General features: G+C 40.0%; 1 protein-coding gene and 1 long non-coding RNA gene across 2 annotated transcripts in view; one reads left to right on the top strand and one right to left on the bottom strand.

The window, feature by feature from the left end:
- Positions 1–22,766, bottom strand: part of LOC140132979 (uncharacterized) — a 60,754-nt gene that overhangs the window by 4,041 nt on the left and 33,947 nt on the right. The window lies entirely within an intron of this gene.
- Positions 18,646–21,059, top strand: FOXQ1 (forkhead box Q1). The gene has a single exon (XM_072152477.1). It carries the CDS (start codon positions 18,792–18,794, stop codon positions 20,097–20,099), a length of 1,308 nt encoding a protein of 435 aa, XP_072008578.1. The 5' UTR covers positions 18,646–18,791; the 3' UTR covers positions 20,100–21,059.

Below are 22,766 nucleotides of genomic sequence, written 5' to 3'. Positions count from 1 at the left end.
TGCATCTCTTAAATTATTTTCTTTTATGTTATGAGCATTCATATATTGTAGTTCCATGTTGATTTTTATGATTTTTATTTTTCTACATAAACAGCATGTATCGTATAAGTGTACTGTTTTTCACTATAGAAAACATTAACTTGACATTAAAATGAATGGTATTTAACAAGTTAAGTCAAGTTATCATTTGCTACTGTACATCTGTATATAAGCATCAGATTACTCTACAATACAGCAATAATAGCTTGAGGAAACACCCACACAATATACAGAAATCAGAATCTGAAATACATGTGTGTATATGTTCTGATTGAGAGGAGGGAAGAAAGTCTCAGTTACGTTATGGTAGGAAGGGAAGAAACAGTATCTTTTTACTTTTTTATAAAATACCTCAAAATTTTCTTTTTGTGGTAGCAATTTATTAGTTGTTGTAATTTACACACTGGATGGTATCATTTTCAATTCCAGCAAAAGCTGGAACATAGTGGACAAGGCAGCAAATGTCCAGATGTATAGAACATAGAATTATGGACTTGGCAGGCAATACCAGACTAGCAGCAATACAGTAGGAAACGAGATGGAGAAGGCACAAAATTACCAGCTGTGAAGGATTAGCATCATTTCTGCTTGAAACTATTTGAATTAAATGTTAACATTTTGAAAACATTACATTCAATTTAAAATATTAAATTGATAACATTCCATTTAGTTAAAAAAAACACTAACAATTTCAGAGCAAATGTAAATAAAATGTAAAGTGTCATTTTCAAAATATTATGGTGTAGAAAGGTGAAAAAGGAAATGGTATATGGACAGAGATGTATTATTGATTGTTGTAGAAAGTACATGAATTTGCTGTACAACAACAACAGACGTATCAGCCATGTAATTAACATTAATATATAACTGATACTTTGCCACAGAAAATGTTACACTCTGAGATATCAGGAAGATAATGGAACCTTGGACCGTTGAATTCTGTCAGGACTCACTGAATTGCTCCTGCAATGTTCTGAAAGGGAACGGGTCTCAGGCTTCTGTGCTTGTGCCCAGACACAGGGCTGTATGGCTGTGAGCATTGATTGACATCAGCCTTTCAGTTCCCTTTGCGGAGATGGGTATATGTTCCTGTGGAAAGCTTGGATGTCATCAGAATTTGTGTTAGTATCAGCTGTGACCCGAGTGATGGACGGCTAAACCAGTTAGTTGCTGGGGGCTGGGTCCAGGATGTCCATATATGTTGGCCCAGTTCTGATTACAGGTTGCTGAATATTGCAGTCCTTTTACTCTTTGTATCTTTTGCTATTCTTTGTATCTGATCTCTGATACGTTTATTTGACCATTCTCTTATTAGTCAGTTCTGTGCCTTACTGCCATCTTCAATTTGACATGGTTCTGCCTGACTTCACTTGTCTGTCTATTATAAGTTGTTTTTACCTCCTTGTCTTGTCACCTCTCCAGCTGTGACTCTGCTTTCCCTAACTTAGACTTGTTTTCAGTTATTGCTTTTACCCATTTGAATATCACTGCTCCTTGGTCAGTCTTTTTTAACAATATTTTTATCATCCTTCTACCAAGTCATGTAACAGAATGATGCATGAAAAGCAACCCCCTTTGAATAGATTGTGAGCCCCATGGGGACAAGGACTGATCTGGCAAACTCTGTGTAGCGCTGCGTAATCTGTGTGCGCTATATATATAAATAAAGGAATTATTATTTCAGTAAAGCCTTTGCCTATATCTATGATACCTTGCCATTTGTCAGGAAGAGGTGACATTTAGATCAGCTCTTTGGGATACTACTTACCGAGCCTACTTATTTCTTTTAAATCTGCATTTTGAGGATGTAATAAATTTGCAGTTGTAAAGGTGAAAACCTTTTCCTTTATAAGAGGTTTGCAGTATCCAAAGTTGACAAACACAGGGCCAAAGCCACAGGTGTTTTTCACCTTCGTGCAGTTCCTCCATTTGATGCTCAGTGAACCATTCGCTCAGACTCAGTTGTAATTGTATTCATTCAAGCTGTGTGTACTTATCTATGAATCTCTGAAAGACAGCGCTGTAGTCTCCACACTCCTACATGTGCTACAATGTTTTGCCCTTATGCTTAGGTATAGTAATTGGAATGCTTTCACAATGTTCCCCCTGATTGATGTTTGGATAACACGCTACTCTGACCACAAATGGAGCACAAACAGCCTGCATTCTGACTCACAGAAACAGAACACACGCATAGCTGCAAGTGTTAATCTCTACCTAATTTCCACCTTAATCACAGTCTAGCCACGTTATATAAATCAACAGCTTCATAAACAATAAACAGTATATTTGTTTCTTAGATATAAAAGCAATGGGATTTAGCAAATAATTCCTGCATCTTGTATGAAGCTAAAAAGTAGGGCCACCAATGAGATAAATACTCAGGCATGCTAGTGACATGAGGGTGTACAATCTAATAACAGGCAGAAAGCCGGGGAACAGGTACATTTACTATACTGTAAGCATACAAGCTACTGCATGTTTTAATGAAACTCACGACGCCTCAGTGTCTCAATCCAGAACACTTAAGAAAGGGCTCTCCGAGTGATTACACATTGTTGGACATTTCACATCCTTCAATGTGTTTGTTTAAAATTTTAAATATGAAACTGAGATAATCACTCATAGGTGGGTGGGAGTGATCCATAAAATTCAGTTTGTATAATTGCTTTCTAAAAACATGTAATAAGGGTTACTAGAGACACTGAAAAAAAAATAGAGACACTAATATATAGAGGACAAAATGGCTTTCTTTTATGCAGATGAATAGACAAATAATGAGAATAGACCTGGGGTGATTCAACAATGACATGTGATGTGTCAACAAATTTGATAACCAAAGCCAATAGATGGCCGTATTTTCGAGCAAATTTATAGTGTGACCAACCATGGCATTCCAGTCAGTCCACATGTAGATCTAACCTAAATTTGCATGTACATTAAATTACAAGCTATTCCCATGAGGTTGACCTGAACAAATATGCAAAACTGAGCTCAACTACATTAGAAACAGGACATTTATTCTGACCAATATGTGTGCAATTGCCAGCGCTGTAAGGTGGTAAAATTTTTACAGTAAAAATTCGGAATTCCAGTTCAATTATGCACAGGGCAAAAAGGCGGCACATAAAGTAGGATGTGTTGGAACATGTTACAAATATAATCAGAGACCCAACCCTGTCTATTCGACTATTTTATGTTGCAGATAACTGAGGATAATAATGTAGTATCTTTATTGAAAATAAGTCTTGTAGTTGTATTGTGTGACAATTTATAAACTTTACTATTTATTATACTCTATATTTAAGTCAGTTTGTACTTTAGAAATAAGTGGTCCCATGACTGCTGGATTCATATGCCCAACATTTAAGCGATAACCCTTCTAGTCCCGCTGATCCTGATGCTAGCACTTGCAATTATTTTGCCCTCTCTGCCACCTTCACGCTGGCCGAGAGTGGTTACCGGATTGGGGCGACTTTTAATTTTTTCATAAATGCTGCGCAGCCACCTGCCCAGATACATCAAGAGGCAGAAGCTTCTTGATGTATGCCACTGCGAAAATGCAGCGACAGAGCAATCATACTCCGAAAGATAAATATGTCCCCTTGTGACTATGCACTCGTTTATCTGTACCTGATGAAAGCTGTAGTCCCCAAGCACAAAAACATTCTACAATTTTTTAATATTTTATATAGTTATATTCATTTTATTCTGCAAATATTTTATTTGGAGGTTTTTGGAATATCTCTATTCCTGGTTGTACCTCTTTCCATTTGCTGACCGACGATAATATGGATTCCTATCCAGCTAGTCTCCAGCATCGGCTGCAACTTTGATACTATAAGCTGCTTGAATCACCTACAAGGTGAGTACCCACTATTGGAACACCTTGCCATACACTTGCTTGTCCGTTTACTGCACTTGAGATTGTACTCTCCTTTCTTTTGTGGGGTTCTCTCTTTTCTTCGAATTTGCAACATTACCATTGGCAATCTTCACTTCTGCTCCAGTTTTCTCTACTAACCCTGTGTTCAGCCATTGGGGCACATTTACTTAGCCACCGAAAGTGCATTGTCCAGCGATAATGCACTGTGGCGCGATTAACTAAGATTGTTCGTCCAATATCCTGCCAAAATCCCAGCGCAGACACATGTTAAATACCTGTTCAAGCCATGCAATCCCTGAAAAAGGTGCAAAATCTGATGAAAGTGCAGTGTGCGACCCTTAGCAAATGAGCCTTTGCCTCAGGTAGTAGAGATGAAGTTCCAGTGACTTAATGCAAAATCTGTTACACTTAATTTGTGTAACATTTCTGACACTTTTTTATGTCTTCTTTTGTAATGGAAGGCCTTTTGGACCCCCTCTAGCAGCAGGACCCATGTGTGATATGCTTACCTTGTCCAAAAAACTGTGACTTATTCATTGTAATGTGAGAAGTTAAATTAATAAAATAATAGGTCGACTTAGTAATATAATGATTTACTTAAGACCAGTTTGATTCTAAGACGGGTGTGAATTTACAACAGTTACATTAATTAGAATTTGCTGAGCTTGACATGTTATATTATTATACTGAAGTATGTGACGAATCGGGAGACAATGTTTGTGTATAGATGAGCTGCATGCAATAAATAATATAGTGCCATTACCTAATAGCAGTTCCACCTAGACAGCAAGGATTATTAATCCATGTACCGTGTAGTTATAAAACATGCCAGGACACTGTGCACACCTATTCCTCAAGTTAAAAACACACACAGTCTCCATGGTGATGATGATAAAATATGCCAAATGATCGAGCACGCCTCCTCCGCAAGCAAAGAAGGCTGACCGTGCCTTTTCATGGAAAGCTCATGAAAATGATTGAATGTGTCATGTCATGGCAGAAGAAGATACATTGAAATGTGACAACTAGTTATCTAAACAAGACGGGCAATAGAAGATACTTGACTGGAATGTACATTAGCTCTTCATCCAATTACCCACTTGCATGCAAACATGTAACTCTCGTCTTAATCTCATTCCTCTTACATTTAAATGTGGGCTCTTCAACTAGCAGAAAAGAAATTGTTGAGGGTTAGCTCACATGTATGTTCTGTCCAAACATCGGGACAAGAATAAACAGACCAGCATTAAAAAATCTTTACCATAACAAACAATCCTACTTTCATGCCTGGGTCACACTTTCAAGGGGTTTTGATCAATAAGATATAAAAACTAAACATTTGTGGGGAAAAATAAAAAATAAATCTCACCTGTTCATTACCCCTAGATCCAGCACTACTACCTCAGTGGTGCACATGTCCTGCAATTTAGTCATCACATAAAGTAGATTCATGTGACCTCTACATCCAATAATATATTGCAGGGTGTAATAGCCATAAAAGAAGCCACCAGCTCCCAACGCCGACAATCGTCACATTGCACCTTCAGAGGCGAACACGTGCAATGGGGGTAAATGAAGTACCACATTTTTGTTCATTCAGATTTTATTGCAAAAGGAAAGTAACAGTAGGAAAATGGGAATAAAGTGGGAGATACCCAAAGGGGGGCATAATGTGGGAGTGCTGCACAAAAGAAGGGATAAGGTAAGGGGCATAGTAGTAGGGTATGGTAATGAGTTGTGGGGCCACAAATGAGTTGTGGGGCCACAAAAAGAGAAAAATAATTTTTGGGACTAGTGGCTGATACAGAGCATGCAGCAAAAGTAAGGGGACACTATAATAACTGGGGCCACTAAGAGTGTTATTAGACTTTGTGGGCATACTAGGTGGTCGGTTTAGGGCACTAAGTGAATTTTGATGGTGGAATCCCCATATGAATTTAAATGAGACTATATGAATTGTAATGGGAGAGGCAGTAAATCAATTTATCTAAATGAGTGGTAAGTCTGGTGTCCTGAGAGGTTGTAAGCTGAACTAAGATGAAAGGAAAACGCAGGCAGCAGAAGCATATTTCTCAAATGAAACCATAAATCATAAAGGCCATAAATTGCCATTCGAAAGCATTGCCCCTATCCGTTCATTGTCCCTCTACATGCCTGTAAACTTAAACAATCAGGTCCTAAAGCTGTATGCAAATGACCTGAGATGGTTCAATGAGTCATGATCATATTCAGCAGCTTATTCAAGAGTATCAGGCACAGCCACAGCCCTCAGTGCTTGACTGACCACCTGCATAATGATGTAACACTCCTGATACTGGCGCCCCCTGCAGCCTGTATGTGTATGAGATAATCCTATACACATGACTGACAGCCTGTATAATGATGTAACACTCTTGGTGCTCTCTGCCTCTATGTACTTCCTGGTTCTGGCCCCCTGCAGCCTGTGTGTGTATGAGGTACTCCTCTACACATGGCTGCAGCCTTTATAACGATGTGACACTCCTGGTGCTGGCTGCCTCTATGTGCTTCCTGGTGCTGGAAGCCATGCCCTCTGCAGTCTGTGTGTGTGTGTGAGATACTCCTATACACATGACTGACAACCTGTATAATGATGTGACACTCTTGGTGCTCTCTGCCTCTATGTGCTTCCTGGTGCTGGCGCCCTCTGCAGCCTGTGTGTGAATGAGATACTCCTTTACACATGACTGACAGCCTGTATAATGATGTGACACTCCTGGTGCTGGCTCCTCTGTGTGCTTCCTGGTGCTGGAAGCCATGCTCTCTGCAGCCTGTGTGTATGAGATACTCATATACGCATGGCTGACAGCCTGTATAATGATGTGACACTCCTAGTGCTGGCTCCTCTATGTGCTTCCTGGTGCTGGCAGCCATGCCCTCTGCAGCCTGTGTGTGTATGAGGTACTCCTCTACACATGGCTGACAGCCTGTATAATGATGTGACACTCCTAGTGCTGGCTCCTCTATGTGCTTCCTGGTGCTGACAGCCATGCCCTCTGCAGCCTATGTGTGTATGAGATACTCCCATACACATGGCTGCATCCCATAGCAGTTGTAACAGCCTGACCAGCTACTACTCCTATACACTACTTGTGTAGCCAATGTCTGTGTCTTTCACACAAGCAGTAGAAATGCTTTACTATACATTATACACAGACATGAGCAGGGGGAGAGGGGAGGGGTAACATGCTCATTTACATATTAAAGAAAAGATTTTAGAATGATTAATGTAGGAATTGACTAGATAAAGGCTGGGATGGAATTCTTGTGAGCTGCTCCAACAGGTAGTGGTGACAGAATTCGTTACAGAGACGCAATGACAGGTGTCCTTTAAGCTGCATAACACGTGGTAGTAAATGGTTCATCAGTTTGTGAGAGACCCCATACATTGGCTCTCTGCAGTGGCTGACATATGGGGTTTATTGAGTGTGAGATCTCAGTATATCACATATATATATATATATTCTACACATATATATCCTATACCTATGTCAAGGTGTTATTATCTATAGCAGGGCCGGTTCCAGGTTTCAGTAGGCCCCTGGCAATGAAACCACGTTAAATTCAAAAACGTAAACAATCTTCTGTTCCCTGAATTATTCTCTAGTTTATCATCCCAAACAGCCGTGTCACAGTCAGGGCAGTTTTGAGGTCATTTAACCAACAGGGCGAACCTAAAAATTTGTGTCCCTCCCCTCTGCCAAGTAATAAAACTGAACCTCATAATAGCAGAACCTCATAATACACACCTCAGCTGCTGCGGAACCTCAAAATACACACCTCAGCTGCTGAACCTAATAACCAACACCTTAGCTGCTGCGGAACCTCATAATCCACATCTCAGCTGCTGAGGAACCTCATAATGCACAACTTTGCTGCCGAACATCATAATACAAACTTCAGCTGCTGCAGAACATCATAATACACAACTTTGCTGCTGCAGAACCTCATAATACACACCTCATCTGCGATGTGACCTCATAATACACATCACTGCTGATACAGAACCCTCTCTCCTTCTCATGTACATTGGAGGTGATTAATATTTTTAGACTATAAACCAGCACACATTCACACATGCAGAAAGACATATATACAGGTAGATACACATGCAGACAGGTATAGCTACATGCATACAATTACATGAAAACAGACACACATGCAGGCAAACACATCATCACACATACAATACACTCAATAAATGTATCAGTAATACACATCCATACATGTCACATACCATCACACACCCTGTGGTGTCTGCATCAAGCCCATAGAGAAGTCTTCACGCTTCTCCTCCTCCTCCTCCACCTCTTCGCCCCAATTTCTGAGCTGCCGGATTTCAACTCTACTGTATCTCCATGTGAAGAGGGGATGGGGGAGGTTTTAACCTATAATGTGCTGCATCACACAGGCTCTGAATAGCTCAGTAGCCTCTGCCTCTCCTGTGCCTTGTCCTAGTGGGAGGAACAGTGCAGGACACAGCACTTCCTCAGTCATCACAGAAAGTGAAAATGTGCACAGCGTGTGTGGGCCCCCCGGCAACTATCTGGGCCCCAGCACTTGCCCAGGTATGCCGGGTGCTGGAGCCGGCCCTGCTCTTTAGCCCATGTCAACAGCCCAATGTCTGCTACAGCTTCTAGCTGTGACCTGAAGGCTGCAGGGATGTGTACACTGTCCCCGCAGAACTCTGTATACTGTCTGTTCTTTTCATACCCCAGGGACCCATTATTAATCCTGGATAACGCCTTCAGGTATATCACATACAGTAGTTAGTGTCATTCATTAGGTAAAACCTAATATACATATAATAGCTAGCTTTTACTATTATTTCCCGTTTTATATGAAATGTATCTGGAAAATAACAGATTAGTAGTATATTTAGCATCACTTTATGAATAGAAGACACTGGACACTTTTATATCCTCAGAACAATGTTACAACATTAAGTAAATGGAGCAATTTTACTTGCCAGGCCATTGCCAAGGTTTTGCTAAGTGAAGTTGAAACTAAGGCGTATATTACTGAAAATACAGAGTTTGGAAAGAGTAAAGCGCCAGCACAAAACATGTGTCATAGTTTATACTATCCTAATAGCATGTTTTACAGTGAGTAATGGAACTTTAAATTAAAGGCTGTCATACAGAAAATATGGCAGATTGAGAAATTCCTAACATAAGTAATTGGAGTTCAATATTATATTCAAGATGGCTTTGTAGTTAATAATAAGAACACAGAGATGAATTTCTGGGCACTCATCAAAAGCCAGCACGTTCATGGGCCATATGGCGTGGTTACAGTACAATGCAGCATGTTCCTTTTTTTAATGTTTATTAACATGGAAGAAATTAACAGGTACACAGACAGTTTCCAAATAAAGGGAAAATAAATCAGGATTTACAAGTATTTAAAGGGAACCTGTCAAGCAAATTAAACACCCAAAACTAAATATGTTTTCCCAAAGTGCCATTAGAAAGCATTGCCCCTACATTGTCGCTCTACATGCCTGTAAACATAAACATTCAGGTCCTAAAGCTGTATGCAAAGGAGATTAGATGGGTCCAATGAGTCATTATCAAATTCAGCAGTCCAACTTATTCATGAATATGCACAACCACACCCCCAGTACTTGACTGACAGCCTGTATGATGACGACACTTCTGGTGTTGGCTGCCTCTATGTGCTTCCTGGGGCTGGCGCCCCCTGCAGGCTGTGTGTGTATGAGATACTCCTATACACATGACTGACAGCCTGTATAAAGATGTGACACTCCTGGTGCTGGCTCCTCTATGTGTTTCCTGGTGCTGGCGCCCCCTGCAGCCTGTGTGTATGTGATACTCCTATACACATGACTGACAGCCTGTATAATGATGTGACACTCCTCGTGTTGGCTGCCTATATGTGGTTCCTGGTGCTGGCAGCCATGCCCCCTGCAGCATGTGTGTGTATGAGATACTCCCATACACATGGCTGCATCCTGGAGGAGTTTTAACAGCCTAACCTGCTGTTACTCCTATACACTATTTGTGTAGCTTATGTCTGTGTCTCACACATGGGTATAGGAGGAGACAGCTGCTGCAACAGGTAGTGGTGACAGAAACAGGTGACAGGTGTTCTTTACGAAGATGTCTTACATACAGTGGTAGAGGGGAGGTCAGTAATTAGAAAGCCAACAGACAAACTGGGACCATGGATCTCCATGGAAGTCACCAAGAAAAAGTATTTGTGTGTGAGTGTGTTGAGGTTATTAGCTCATTAAATGAAGAAGTTCGCTGATGTATTTTTGTGGTGTAAATTATACAGGGTTATACCTCCTGCAAACAACTCTATTTGGAGTTGTGAGCTAGCCACAGAAATTTCAGGTTGCTCATGACCCCTACAGAGGTCTATTGTCCATGGTTAGATGCACCGTACTACGAACGGGCTTAGCTGCCGCGCAGCAAATTATACAGGTCCTTTGAACATGGGCGAGACGAGCGGTGATAATCTTACTATGTCCTCCTGTGCAATACGGGCTGCAATTTTTCCCCTGTTTGTGGTTTGTATTGCACTCAGTTGTGTGCATACGGCCTCAGTCAAAGTGCCCAGGACACCTTTTTTCTAAAAAAAAGAAAATGATAGATCTGAATATCTCAACAAGTAATGGGGGAAGAGCCTCTGTTTTAAGGCTATTTTCAGAACACTTTCTTGAATGCAGCCATATTAGATCAAAGGTTTTACTTATAGGAAGGTGGTCATGTAACATATCAAAGAAAAACAGAATTCCCTGATAAATCAATTGACGTATCAAATTTGAGAGATTTAGAGAGAGATTTGTTAAAAAAAACTGTGAATATTCCCTGTGATATACAACTATTTGACTTGTTTTACATGGTGCTATATAGAGATGAAGGTGCTGGATCTAATCATTATGGAGAACATCTGTGCTGATAACTTGTGACCAACAAGAGAAATTACGAATCTTATTGTGGCAATTGATTTCTCCGGCAATTTTGGCTTCTCTGTCATGCTTCATGACCATCTTCCCATTGGAAAAACTAGCCCTTGATCCAAGATGTTGGCTTTCAAGATGTGTATGATCATCCCATTGCATACTAGATTGATTTAAGCTTCTGAATTGTTCTAAAGTTGGCAAAAAATTCACACACAATATACAAACTTTTTTCTGTTTGGTAGGGCAGAAAATGAAGCACCAGGAAAATAAGGGTTATGGGTCTTTTACCACTGATTATACCATTTGCTTGCTTATTTTATATGATGTTTAAAAGTTTGTCATTTTGCTTACTGTGGTCTGTCTTAAAGAAGTCCATCCACCAGTGAAAATAAGAAAACAGTCTGTAAAATGGTTACTCTGAGAATGTCTAATTGTTTACCATGTTCGTGCTCTTTTTCCTAAATGACAATCCTAAAGTGATGATAACGTGTCCATACAATACAAATCCAATCCAAAATACAGAGGAAATACACCAGCAAACCTACAATGTTGTGCCCCAGAGAAGTGTGATTCATTACTCCACACAACTGGTTCAGGTTCACTACTCCAAAGTCCAGGGGCAATGAACTTTACATCGCTTCACCTGACACTTGGCATTGTGCGAGGTGATATAAGACTCGCTTTCTACTGCTTGATCAGAGAAATCAGTTTTACAATGATAGCATCCCATTATAACAATAGGCTGGAATTCAGTAGGGTCTTTAAACCATTATTTCTTAATTGAAAGTAAAAGCAGACTCCATTTCTGTGGGTTGGATTTTGTACCCCCGTGTCAATAGGACATAATTAAACACAAATTCAATTATAAATACGTGTGTCCAGGTATTTCTGTTCATACAGTGTATATGTAAATATACCCTAGCCAGACATAACCAGACTCAGTTCAGGATGTAATGTGCTAAGTCTTCATAACTGCAGAGGAATTTCACTGATGAGAATATTGCTTGGAATTTTAATTTACTAATTAGATGTATATGGAACATGGTGTAATTTAGGAAGCTACCTGGAAAGATGATTAATTTTGTACATTCACAAGGACTTATATATAGAACAAATGATATAATGCATTTGCATTTACCCTGGTTTTGAACATATGATATGAACCAACACCTACAAAATTATATATATATATATATATATATATATATATATATATATATATATATATATATATATAATCAGAAATGATTATATATAGTTAAGAATAGAAAAAAAGGTTTATTCAACCAAATACTGTATTTTGTAATTAATAGCAGTAGTCGCAGGCAATAAAGGTTAATATACAGTTAAGCATGTATGATATTTCATTTTCTCCTACACGTAACCTGCTCTGTGAAGTTCCCCAAAACTTCTGAACTCATATCCTGAAATACTCTGTGCAGCTATACCTCAGTGATTTGTTCAATTACTGGAGTTATTTCTTATTAAATTATTTATATTAAAAGTTTTTTTTCCTGCAGAATCCACGGTGAATTGTTTCAGGAGAATTATTGTTTGGCAAAAAGTCCATTTCATCATGTTTGTTTCAGAAAACTGTTTTGCCCACCAATAATTGGTAAAATGGTTTCCATGAGCCAAAAGCCCCATGCAAAGGACAGGGCCGTAACACAGGCAAAGCACTTGACTGGGGGGGGAGAAGGGAAGGGGGTAAGTGCTCATCACCCCTCCCATCTTCAACAGAACCGGAGTGGCCATGCTGAAAATCAGTCTAAAGCTAGAACCTGCTTTATATTTTGCAGCTCAGCTGCCCAACTTTGTTGCGGTGCGGTGAAAACTGGTGCAATTTGCCTTTGTGCAGTTTGTCTCACTAATGTGCACTTTGCACCAAATTATTTAATAGTTGTGCATGCTATTAATTGTTCTGGTCTGTTTTCAGGATGTGCATACAGTTGCACCTTTTTTGTGCACTTTCCTTCATGCTGTTGCAAGACAAATGTGTAAATCGCAGTAATAAATGTATTGCATACTAGGAACGCACACCCACGCGTCCCTTTAGGTACACATATTTTAAGAGGAAACAAGACAAAAATACTGGCACAGGCACAATAATATATCTGGGCCGCTGTATGCTCAACACATCCTGAACGGGTGCAAAAGACCTCTATGGAGCTGTGATCTGGCCACAATTTGTGTAACTATATCACAGCCCCCAATACGTTCTTGTGAATTGAGTCTTATTCTGCAATTAGATGCAGAAAGCAGAAACTTCATCTATATACAGACTGAACTGGAAGGAGGCCAAGACCTTCTTCAGTAAAACCTATGGACAATATGACTACTTTAGTCAGACTACTTAGGGCTTGCTTGAGAAAGGAGGCATTGCCTGAAAGTGTTGCAAAGCTTTTGTTTTCTTTTTTATCCTCTTCTAAGCACCTTTGGATGAGTTACTGTGACTTTGGTTATATACTAAATTTTCAATGGATTAATTTTTAGAGAAAGAAGCTGGCTTCACAACTTGTTAACAATGTTACTTTATGTTAGCAAAAACAAAATCATTTCTACATCAAGATCTAAAGATCTAAGGAATTTCCGCATATATAAATAAATGAATATATTCATACAGCAATGGGTGCTGATCCAGATTTCTTGGATTATTAATACGTACATTTTAATTAATCCTTTGTATACCATTTTTTATATATATTTGTTCCTATACCTACATCTGTCCTTACACTTATACTTGTATAGGAAATGTAGAGAGCACGACATCGATATCTAACAATGTCAGATGTAATGTACAAGTGTAGATAAATGATTACTTTTAATTAAGTTCAGCACTTAAAATAACAATTAAGTAATTATCTCTGTGATCAGTCGACTTTGTATAAATTAAAGAGTGATTTATACATGGAAATGGGCCTGAACGCTGCTTTACCATATAAGCTTTACTACCAATACAAAGTCAAAGGGAGGATTTCTCAATTACTATACAGTACTGTGGATATATTATGGGTTTGTGCCTAATTTACAATAAGATGTGTGTTTTTAAGCACATCCCCTGGCAGTCCATTTGCCTAGAAGGAAATCTACCTTCTTGCTACAACTACTTCTTGAAAAGTAGCAAAATAATTCACAGAAAATTTCTCAAATTAAATTTTCAAAAACACAAACCCAGCCTTTTAACAACTATTTTAAGAAATCTTCCAAAGAACCTTTACTAAATGTTGAAGAAGGCAATGAAGAAATCAATAACTGATCTGGAAACCCCCATAAGGGAATCCCAGAATTACAGTACATACAGTACAACTATATCTGTGTATTTAATTCTTGCACAATTATTTTGTAACCAAAAGCTTTATACGTCTAACTGCCTCTTACATGGCTTGCTGTAACTGGGATAACATGGGAGAACATGTCACATAGTTTATTTTCTTTGTTTTTACAACAGAACATAGTAACAAAAATGTTTCCCTAAGGCTGAATTCAGAAATAAAATGTGAACGTTACCTGGCCAGGGATCAGTGGTGTTTTCTTCAGCATATATTATGGATACTTTGCTTTCCTAATTTCTATGGTGCAGAACATATGAATGGAATGCTGGAAGGTTTTTTGTAGAACATCAAAAACTAATAAGATTCCATCAATGCTCTCAGTTTGTACAAAATATACCGGTAGGTTAATTTTGCAGTTTTGTAGGAAAAGTAGTGAGATGACTAGATGGACAGAATGTTGGGTGGATGGGTAGGTAGGTAGATAGATAGGTAGATAGATACAAATTGGAAAAAGCGAGCAGCACTCCAGAGGTAGAATTCCAAAGTTGGTGATCTTTATTGAGGCAAATGGCAATGTTTCGGTGTTGGACACCTTTTTCAAGCAATTTGACAAGTGAACCACACAGGGTATATAACGGAAACCTGGTATACAATGCATAAAGGGCGGTGTCCTTAAAGTGAGATCGTGAACATACATTGTTATTTCATCATAAAATTCATATACAATAAAGTGCATAAGTAATACAGATGTATATAAACATCCCCATATGTTATACATACAATAATAAAGGGCATCATGATTAGAACAAAGTGCAAGTATTGTGTTACTGAGTGTACACAAAAGGGTTAAAATTACCCAGTATACTTGTGGGAGAGATCACCCAGGGGGGAAGTGTTGATTTCACCTATGATTGGATATCCTCATCAAGATCACGTATTAATGTTTGGCGAGTGCCGCCTGGCAAACAAAAATGTTTGCAATGTTTACTAAATGTTTACAATTGTGTTTACAAATGTTTCTGTTTACAAAATGTAAACAAATATTATGAATAATAAACAGAATGTCCATGACAATGTTTGAGGAGTACTTGTATTAAGAGTGACGTCCACGGTGTTGGTCCTCTGGCAGTCTGTATAACTGCTAGTGATATCATCGCCTTCCTATCAACACGGAGTAAAGGTGGTCAATAGAAATGCACCCAAAAGGTGTCAGAAAAATATCTCAGCATCAAAATACAAAATATATATACACTGGGTCTGAAGTGCATACAGCACTAGTGAAAGTAAATGTCATGGGGACTCTATATAAGTATATCCCCTAATAGTGGCAGTGCTCACCCCATGTCTGATGGAGCATGTATAATAATCACAGCATCCACAGAGGAGCACTAACACCACCCTTCTGACATTAAGAAGTGCTATATGCACAATGCATTTCAGACCCAGTGTATATATATTTTGTATTTTGGTGCTGAGATATTTTTCTGACACCTTTTGGATGCATTTCTATTGACCGCCTTTACTCCATGTTGATGGGGAGGCGATGATATCACTAGCAGTTATACAGACCGCCAGAGGACCAACACTGTGGTACCTCACACTTAATACAAGTACTCCTCAAACATTGACACGGACGTTCTGTTTATTATTCATCATGTTTTATTACATTTCTGTTTACATTTTTTGTAAACAAAACCATTCGTAAACAACACTGTAAACATTTTGCAAACATTGTAAACATTTTTGTTTGCCACTCGACCTCCCCAAACATTAATGTGATCTTAGTGCGGATATACAATCTTCAACACTTCCACCCTGGGTGATCTCTCCCACAAGTATACTGAGTAATTTTAACCCTTTTGTGTACACTCAGTAACACAATACTTGCACTTTATTCTAATCATGATGCACTTTATTATTGTATGTATAACATATGGGGATGTTTATATACATCTGTATTACTTATGCACTTTAATGTATATGAATTTTATGATGAAATAACAATGTATGTTCACGATCTCAACTGCACTTGCACTTTAAGGACACACTCCCTTATATGCATTGTATGCCAGGTGTCCTTTATATACCCTGTGTGGTTCACTTGTCAAATTGCTTGAAAAAGTTGTCCAACACCGAAACGTTGCCACTTGCCTCAATAAAGATCACCAACTTTTGAATTCTACCTCTGGAGTGCTGCTCGCTTTTTCCAATTCATATCTGCGTAAGGACCAAGCCAGGGCCTTGGTGGGCTCTGCACCCCCCACCCCCTTCCTTAGGGGTTCCACAAAGCTGTGCGGACTTGAACTCTACTTTTTGTAGGTAGGTAGATAGATAGATAGATAGATAGATAATTTGATCTAGAGCATTGAGCGCCTTGTTATTACAAACCTTAGAGTGGAGGGAGTGTTCCAGAAGGTAAAATAGTATTAGAGTAGTGGGATTACATTTGTTGTAAATTGTTTCTTACATGATTTCAGAATTCTGCAGTATGTCATCAAAACCAATTACTGTCTGTGTGCAGCGGAGGACTACACCCATTCTCCCAGTGCTGGAGCTCACATTTACAGGTAGTATTAGCGCTGCATTGTGAGCCCTTGGCTTCCTCATTCCCGGGGAGTCATCTCCAGCCTGCAGCTAAACATGAAAAATGATGTCCCAACCAATGCAGCAAAACAACCTGAACTGTATAAACAAGCCCAGCAGCTTCCACTCTCCACAGGTGTCTAGACAAGGCTGAGGAGCTGATAAGGAGATGCATCAGCAGCAGGCAGGGATGTTTGTCCTGTCATTGTCACCGGAACATCCTTTATGCTGCTGGCATTCCCAGCTGAAAGTGGCAGCAGGGACACAAAAGTTGTAGAATAACTTCCTGCAGCAAAGATGAATGGTCCTTCTAGGAGACAAGAGATTAGCAAGGCACATACAATGGTGACCTTTCTGACTGCTGTCACTGCTTCAGCAAATGATCCACAGGAATCTCTAGTGGTTCTGTGATTTCATGGAATAAGATCTTCCACTACTTTATTGTAAGGTTGTATGATTCATGGTAGCATGGCCTTCTATATAATGGCAAAACAAGTAATGCATTGGTAGGGTAATATTCAGTGGAAGAAACATATAAAGTATTTTATTAAAATGATTAAGATATATAACACATTAAAATAAAACAAAGTAGAATATATTAACTTACTAATGATAGATTTAGAATTAGATAGATATTAGATTTATGGATGGATGGATAGATAGATAGATACATTGACAGATAGATATTGTAGAAAGAAAGCTATTAGATACATTAAGATACATTGTAGATATGTAGAAAATAAATAGAATGATAAAGTACATATTGTAAATAGATTTTTTAAAAAAACCAATAACAGCACTCCCAGGGATCAGGTGAAAAAAGGTGTCTCAATGGATTTATTCCAGTATTAGAGCAACATTTCAGCTCCAAATGTGAGCTTTCCACCTGATCCTTGATAGTGCTGTTATTGTTTTTTGGATGTTACTTGTGGAGGATCAGACTCCCAGCTCTGGATAACATGCACTCAATACTCTCTATGGTTATGCTGCTTGAATTTTCTGTTGATAGATATATAGATACTATTATAAAGCATACATTTTTTTAATTCCTTAGGATGACAAGTTTACTTTATTGACATTCTGATGTACTGATGTTTTTGTTGTTCTGAGATATTATTCTGATGTAATATCATGTATGAGTTAATTCTTTCTGTCTCACTATTCTACTCGGTGCTACACATGAATAAGTCAGTCCTTGCTGGGAGGATTATTCTTTCCCCCCTCACTTTGACCTTTCCTCTGTCATGTGGAGTTGTGATGGGAGACCCTTCTTATTGAAACAGATTTGGATGTGTTTACCTATAAGGTTTGGAAACTACTTTTAAGTCCTTTGATTGAAGATAAGAGACAATGTGCACAGTTCTTACACAAATGCTGGAAAGGTAATAAAATAAACATCAAAGGTAGATTAGAAGATATGACCCTATCCCTTGCAGCTCACAACAAAGGCAGGAAGCACAGGAAACCTACCCCAAGCATTGACTGGGGCTCAGATCATTGCACTTCTCACATCCAAGACCTCCCTCCCATCTCACATACAGTGTGTGTACACATGTACACTTTATGATGAATGTCATTTTATTGTAATAAATCGGGGGAATCTAAAATGAATATGATGTATGATTTAGCTAGAGGGTGGATTGGGGAGATAGATTTATTTCGCTTTGCTGGAGAAGGGACATCTCACGATCCAGGTACACGGCAGGTGAGCTCTACCTGGAGCAGCTCTGCCCCCTACTAGTCACCGCGCTCCCTACACCTGGAGACACCTGCGATCATATAGTGACACATGTGCCAGGTAATTAGACGTCTCCTGGATCCTAATTACCACTAACTGCTCCCTCCCCCTCTTGTTGACTGAGCGTGAGATTGGCTGGAGATAGAGTAGGTGAGCTCGGCAGCCCCGCCCACCTGTCTATTATAACAGAGAGAAGGCAGCACGGGACCAGTGTACTGTAATAATAATAAGCTGCACTGACAAGCCACCAGCGTGGCGATCATGTGGGCACGGCTGGCCGAGTGACATAGCAGTAACTGGGCACCGCTACCTGAGCAGACAGAGATGAGTGTGGAGGTCTTCTCCCGATCATCCACCTACGTGGACAAGGTGTGCAGCGGCAGCAGCGACCAGGAGGGCAGCCTGCCATCCCCCCTCTCCAGCCGGGACGATGAGCTGGGCTCTGACGGAGACTTTGGAGCCAACAGCCCTGCGCCCGTCCTGTGCCCCAGAGACGCCGAGATGGACACGGACAGCGGCAGCCTGGAGGAGGAGGAGGAGGCGAGAGCCGGCTCCGAGAGGGAAGAGGAGGATGCCGACATACCTGGAGGGTGCAGAGCCCAAACTGCCGAGGCGGGCAAAGCCAAGACCTACACCCGGCGCCCCAAGCCGCCCTACTCGTACATCGCCCTCATAGCCATGGCCATCAGAGACTCGGCCAGCGGCCGCCTCACCCTGGCGGAGATCAATGACTACCTGATGAAGAAGTTCCCGTTCTTTAGAGGCCAGTACACCGGCTGGAGGAACTCTGTCCGCCACAACCTCTCCCTCAATGACTGCTTTGTCAAAGTGCTCCGAGACCCATCACGCCCCTGGGGCAAGGACAACTACTGGATGCTCAACCCCAACAGTGAGTACACCTTTGCTGATGGGGTGTTCAGGCGCAGGAGGAAGAGGCTGAATAGGGTCACCAAGTGCCTTAAAGACCAGGAGCTGCACGGGCTTTCTGATCACCAGAACCACCCTCTTCTGCCATCACCTGGTACCAGCCAGGGGCCAGTCTCTTCCTCCAGCAGACTACTGATGCCACCTTCCTCTCCATCCTCCTCCATCAGCACCAGCAGCTCCTCCAAGGAGACAAGTCCAGGAACCAAGTTCTCCAGCTCCTTTGCAATTGATAGCATCCTCAGCAAACCATTCCACAAAAGAGAGAGCCGAGAAGAAGACTCCAAGTCATCAGGTGGAAAGATCATGTGGTCTGCAGGTGCTTTATTGCACTCCCCTCCTTCAGTCCCTTCCTATCCTCTTCTTTCTTACTCCCCATCGTCTACACTGCCTCATTCACCTGCCCTCTTCCCTCTTAACCCCCTAAGTAGCACTGCAGCTTCTCTGCACTTACAACTTTATAGGTATTGCATGCCTGAAGCTCTGCTACTCTTGGTGGATCCCAGGAATGAAGGACAGCAGCTGCCTGTAGACCCCAGGGAGGAGCATCATCAGTCCAGGCGTACTTCCTCCCAGCACCCCCACCTATACCTTCAACCCAGCACTGCCAAGTCTTTCTCAGAACACATGGGAAGTAATGAAATCCTGTGCACCATGAGATCTTCTGGATCATACCAACCATACCGACCTGAGACATTGTTAGCATGACAATGAAGGGGGGAGTGGGCCAGGGAAGGTATGTTAGTTGTAGCATCCACTGTGTCCAATCATATTTATGGCATGATTTATTTGCAAATAATTTGTTGTGAAGGGGATCCATTGATCAGGCTACCTTGTAATGCATAAATACATTTCTGTGTATCTTGGGTCATCCCACCCATTTCAGTGCCTTGATTTTCTATTACTGACAAGTGCCTATAATAACCACCCCAACATCAGGGGAGACTATTTAAAATTTATACTATTTTATAGTATTCTTCTATTGTTATGTCCTTGTCTTAAAAGCCCCTAGCCCTTATTAATGTGATTGTAAGTCCTTTCAATGACCAGGGTCTATATCAAGGTCCAGACCCATATGATATGTAACTATAAGTGTGGCTGTGCCACAGAGACTGCACTGGTGTATATGTGTTCTAAAATGTCTAAGTGACCTTCAGCTGCACTTTCTAAGTATATTATTAACTGTTTTAGTGGACAGAACACAATATCCCGTTGTTTTTACCTCGACTGGGCCACCTCTCTGGCTGTCACCCTTTCTATGTTTCAAACTATGTGCCATTTGTGAGATGAGAATTCTACTGTTGCCCTACAAGCAATAACTAAAATCTTGATTTTTATTTTTTCTTTGCATTTGTGATGAACAGTGCTAAATTTCCAGGCCATTTCTACTGTAAACACTACTGTGCCAAATATATTGTTTCTTAAATTATTTATAGTTAATTCTGTGATGCCAAGTTGCCACAAAAGAACTGTGGTGGGCCAATGATTAAACAGATGGCTTCTAAAAAGCTCGAATCGAGCCAGGCATGTGGACTTCCTGCAGGTGTACCAATGCCACTGCCAGCACTGCCACTACTGAGCAGAGATTGCCTTTTTATAATGATCTTTTTTATGTATTTTATTGAGACATACAGCTTATTTTCAAATAAAATGGTTGAAAAAACTTCATTCCTGTGTGTGACGTGTGCAGTGATTCAGCACTTTGCTTTGTGATGGTTGAAGGGAATTCCATAAACTTCATAACATGAAAAGTATGTGATTTGCGTGAGAAATAATAAAGACAGAGTAAAGAGTCTGCAGATCTGGTTACTCTAGAAGACTGCTCACCTTGCAGGAGAAGGAGGCTCAGCTGACAGTTCACTCATCTTCATTGCTTCTTATCTCCACGCTAATGTAACCACAAATCTCTACTAGACTGAACACCCACATGAATGTCATAATCATGCACATACTCTACTGTCTACACCTCTGACAATTAGAAGACAGCATAATCCATTTCATCATTTATAAACATTCTTAGGGAACCGTAGATTTAACCCATTCATCATAACATTTATGGAAATGCTCAAGTTAAAAGCTCGACTTTCATATACTGTAGTTGTCATATAGATAACAATCCCAAGATGTTGCAATCTCCTGACCAGAATGATTTTGTTTATAGTGTAACATTCTAAGAAAGTATACATTATCACTGTATTTAGCTTTGTCCACAATTAGCCAAATGGGCGGACATGTTTTTCCTCAATCCAGTGCCACACCTGTCCACAGGTAGTGTTTCATATTGCACTTTATTCCTTTGTCTGTATAGCACCAATATATTCAGTAGTGCTTTAAAGACATTGGTGGGAATCTATTATCATAGGATTTTTTAAAGTCCGTCTTACTAGAGTATGCGGTGTAATAATTTGTGCCAAATTTATCAAATGTGTCTCAGTTGATACATCCGGATTAACAGCCACTTTCCTGCCATATAGAAACAACAGAAAGTGGTATAAATATATAAACCTTTTGAAGTCAAAATTCTGGAGGCAGGGTTTGGTATATTTCCCCCATTGTCTTCACAAACCGTCCCCAGTAGGGTTCACACCCTAAATTTCCTTTCAGTTCCATTTCCTTCATTCCATTTATTTCTATGCCTTTCTCTATGATACAATCTACTTTTACTTTAATAATGATAAGTTTGAAATATCTGCAGTCTCCTCTTATCATTTGAAGGTATACTTGTACCCCCTTTGTCAATGTGGTTAGACAAATTCTTATACCTGTTCTCTATTGTGACCTACGCAGGGTGAGAGAGGTGCAGGAAAGTGGTGGAGGATTGTCCATCTAAGACATTCTACTGCAAACACTTGCCTAAAAGACAACCAATTTCAGGTTTTTTATTTGCAGCTCCTGGTGTTTTTCATGTCTTCCAAAAAAATCCTCTAGAAAGAGTGGCTTTTGCGGTGGACTTTCTCTGCCGTCTCTTTTTGCATTACAAATTCTAATATTCTTAAGGACAATAATAGCAAAATTTAATCCCATCCATTATGCTTCACCTGTAAGTCACCGGTGGTTACCTGCCAGATAAGTTTGGTTAAACCACAGTGACTGTGTCTTGTGGACTTATAGGGGAGAAGTTTATAAATAATTTACCCAATTTTAACAGAAACAATGCAGCAAAACAGAAAAAAATGGTTACTAAGGTTATTATTAGATATAATTTTATTTGGTCAGCAGCAGCTAAACCCATCTGTTAGACCAAATGTACAGAACGTGATATGACATCACCACGTGATAACCCCTGACACTGCTAATGTCTATAGAAAATGACTGCCCATGCCACAGACACAGGCAGGAATCCCAATAAGGCTGTGAGTTGACCACAAAAAAAGC

Source organism: Engystomops pustulosus, chromosome 5, assembly GCF_040894005.1.
Source record: "Engystomops pustulosus chromosome 5, aEngPut4.maternal, whole genome shotgun sequence".
NCBI lineage: Eukaryota > Metazoa > Chordata > Amphibia > Anura > Leptodactylidae > Engystomops > Engystomops pustulosus.
The sequence above is the reverse complement of the archived record's forward strand: the minus strand, read 5'-3'. Positions and strand labels throughout refer to the sequence as shown.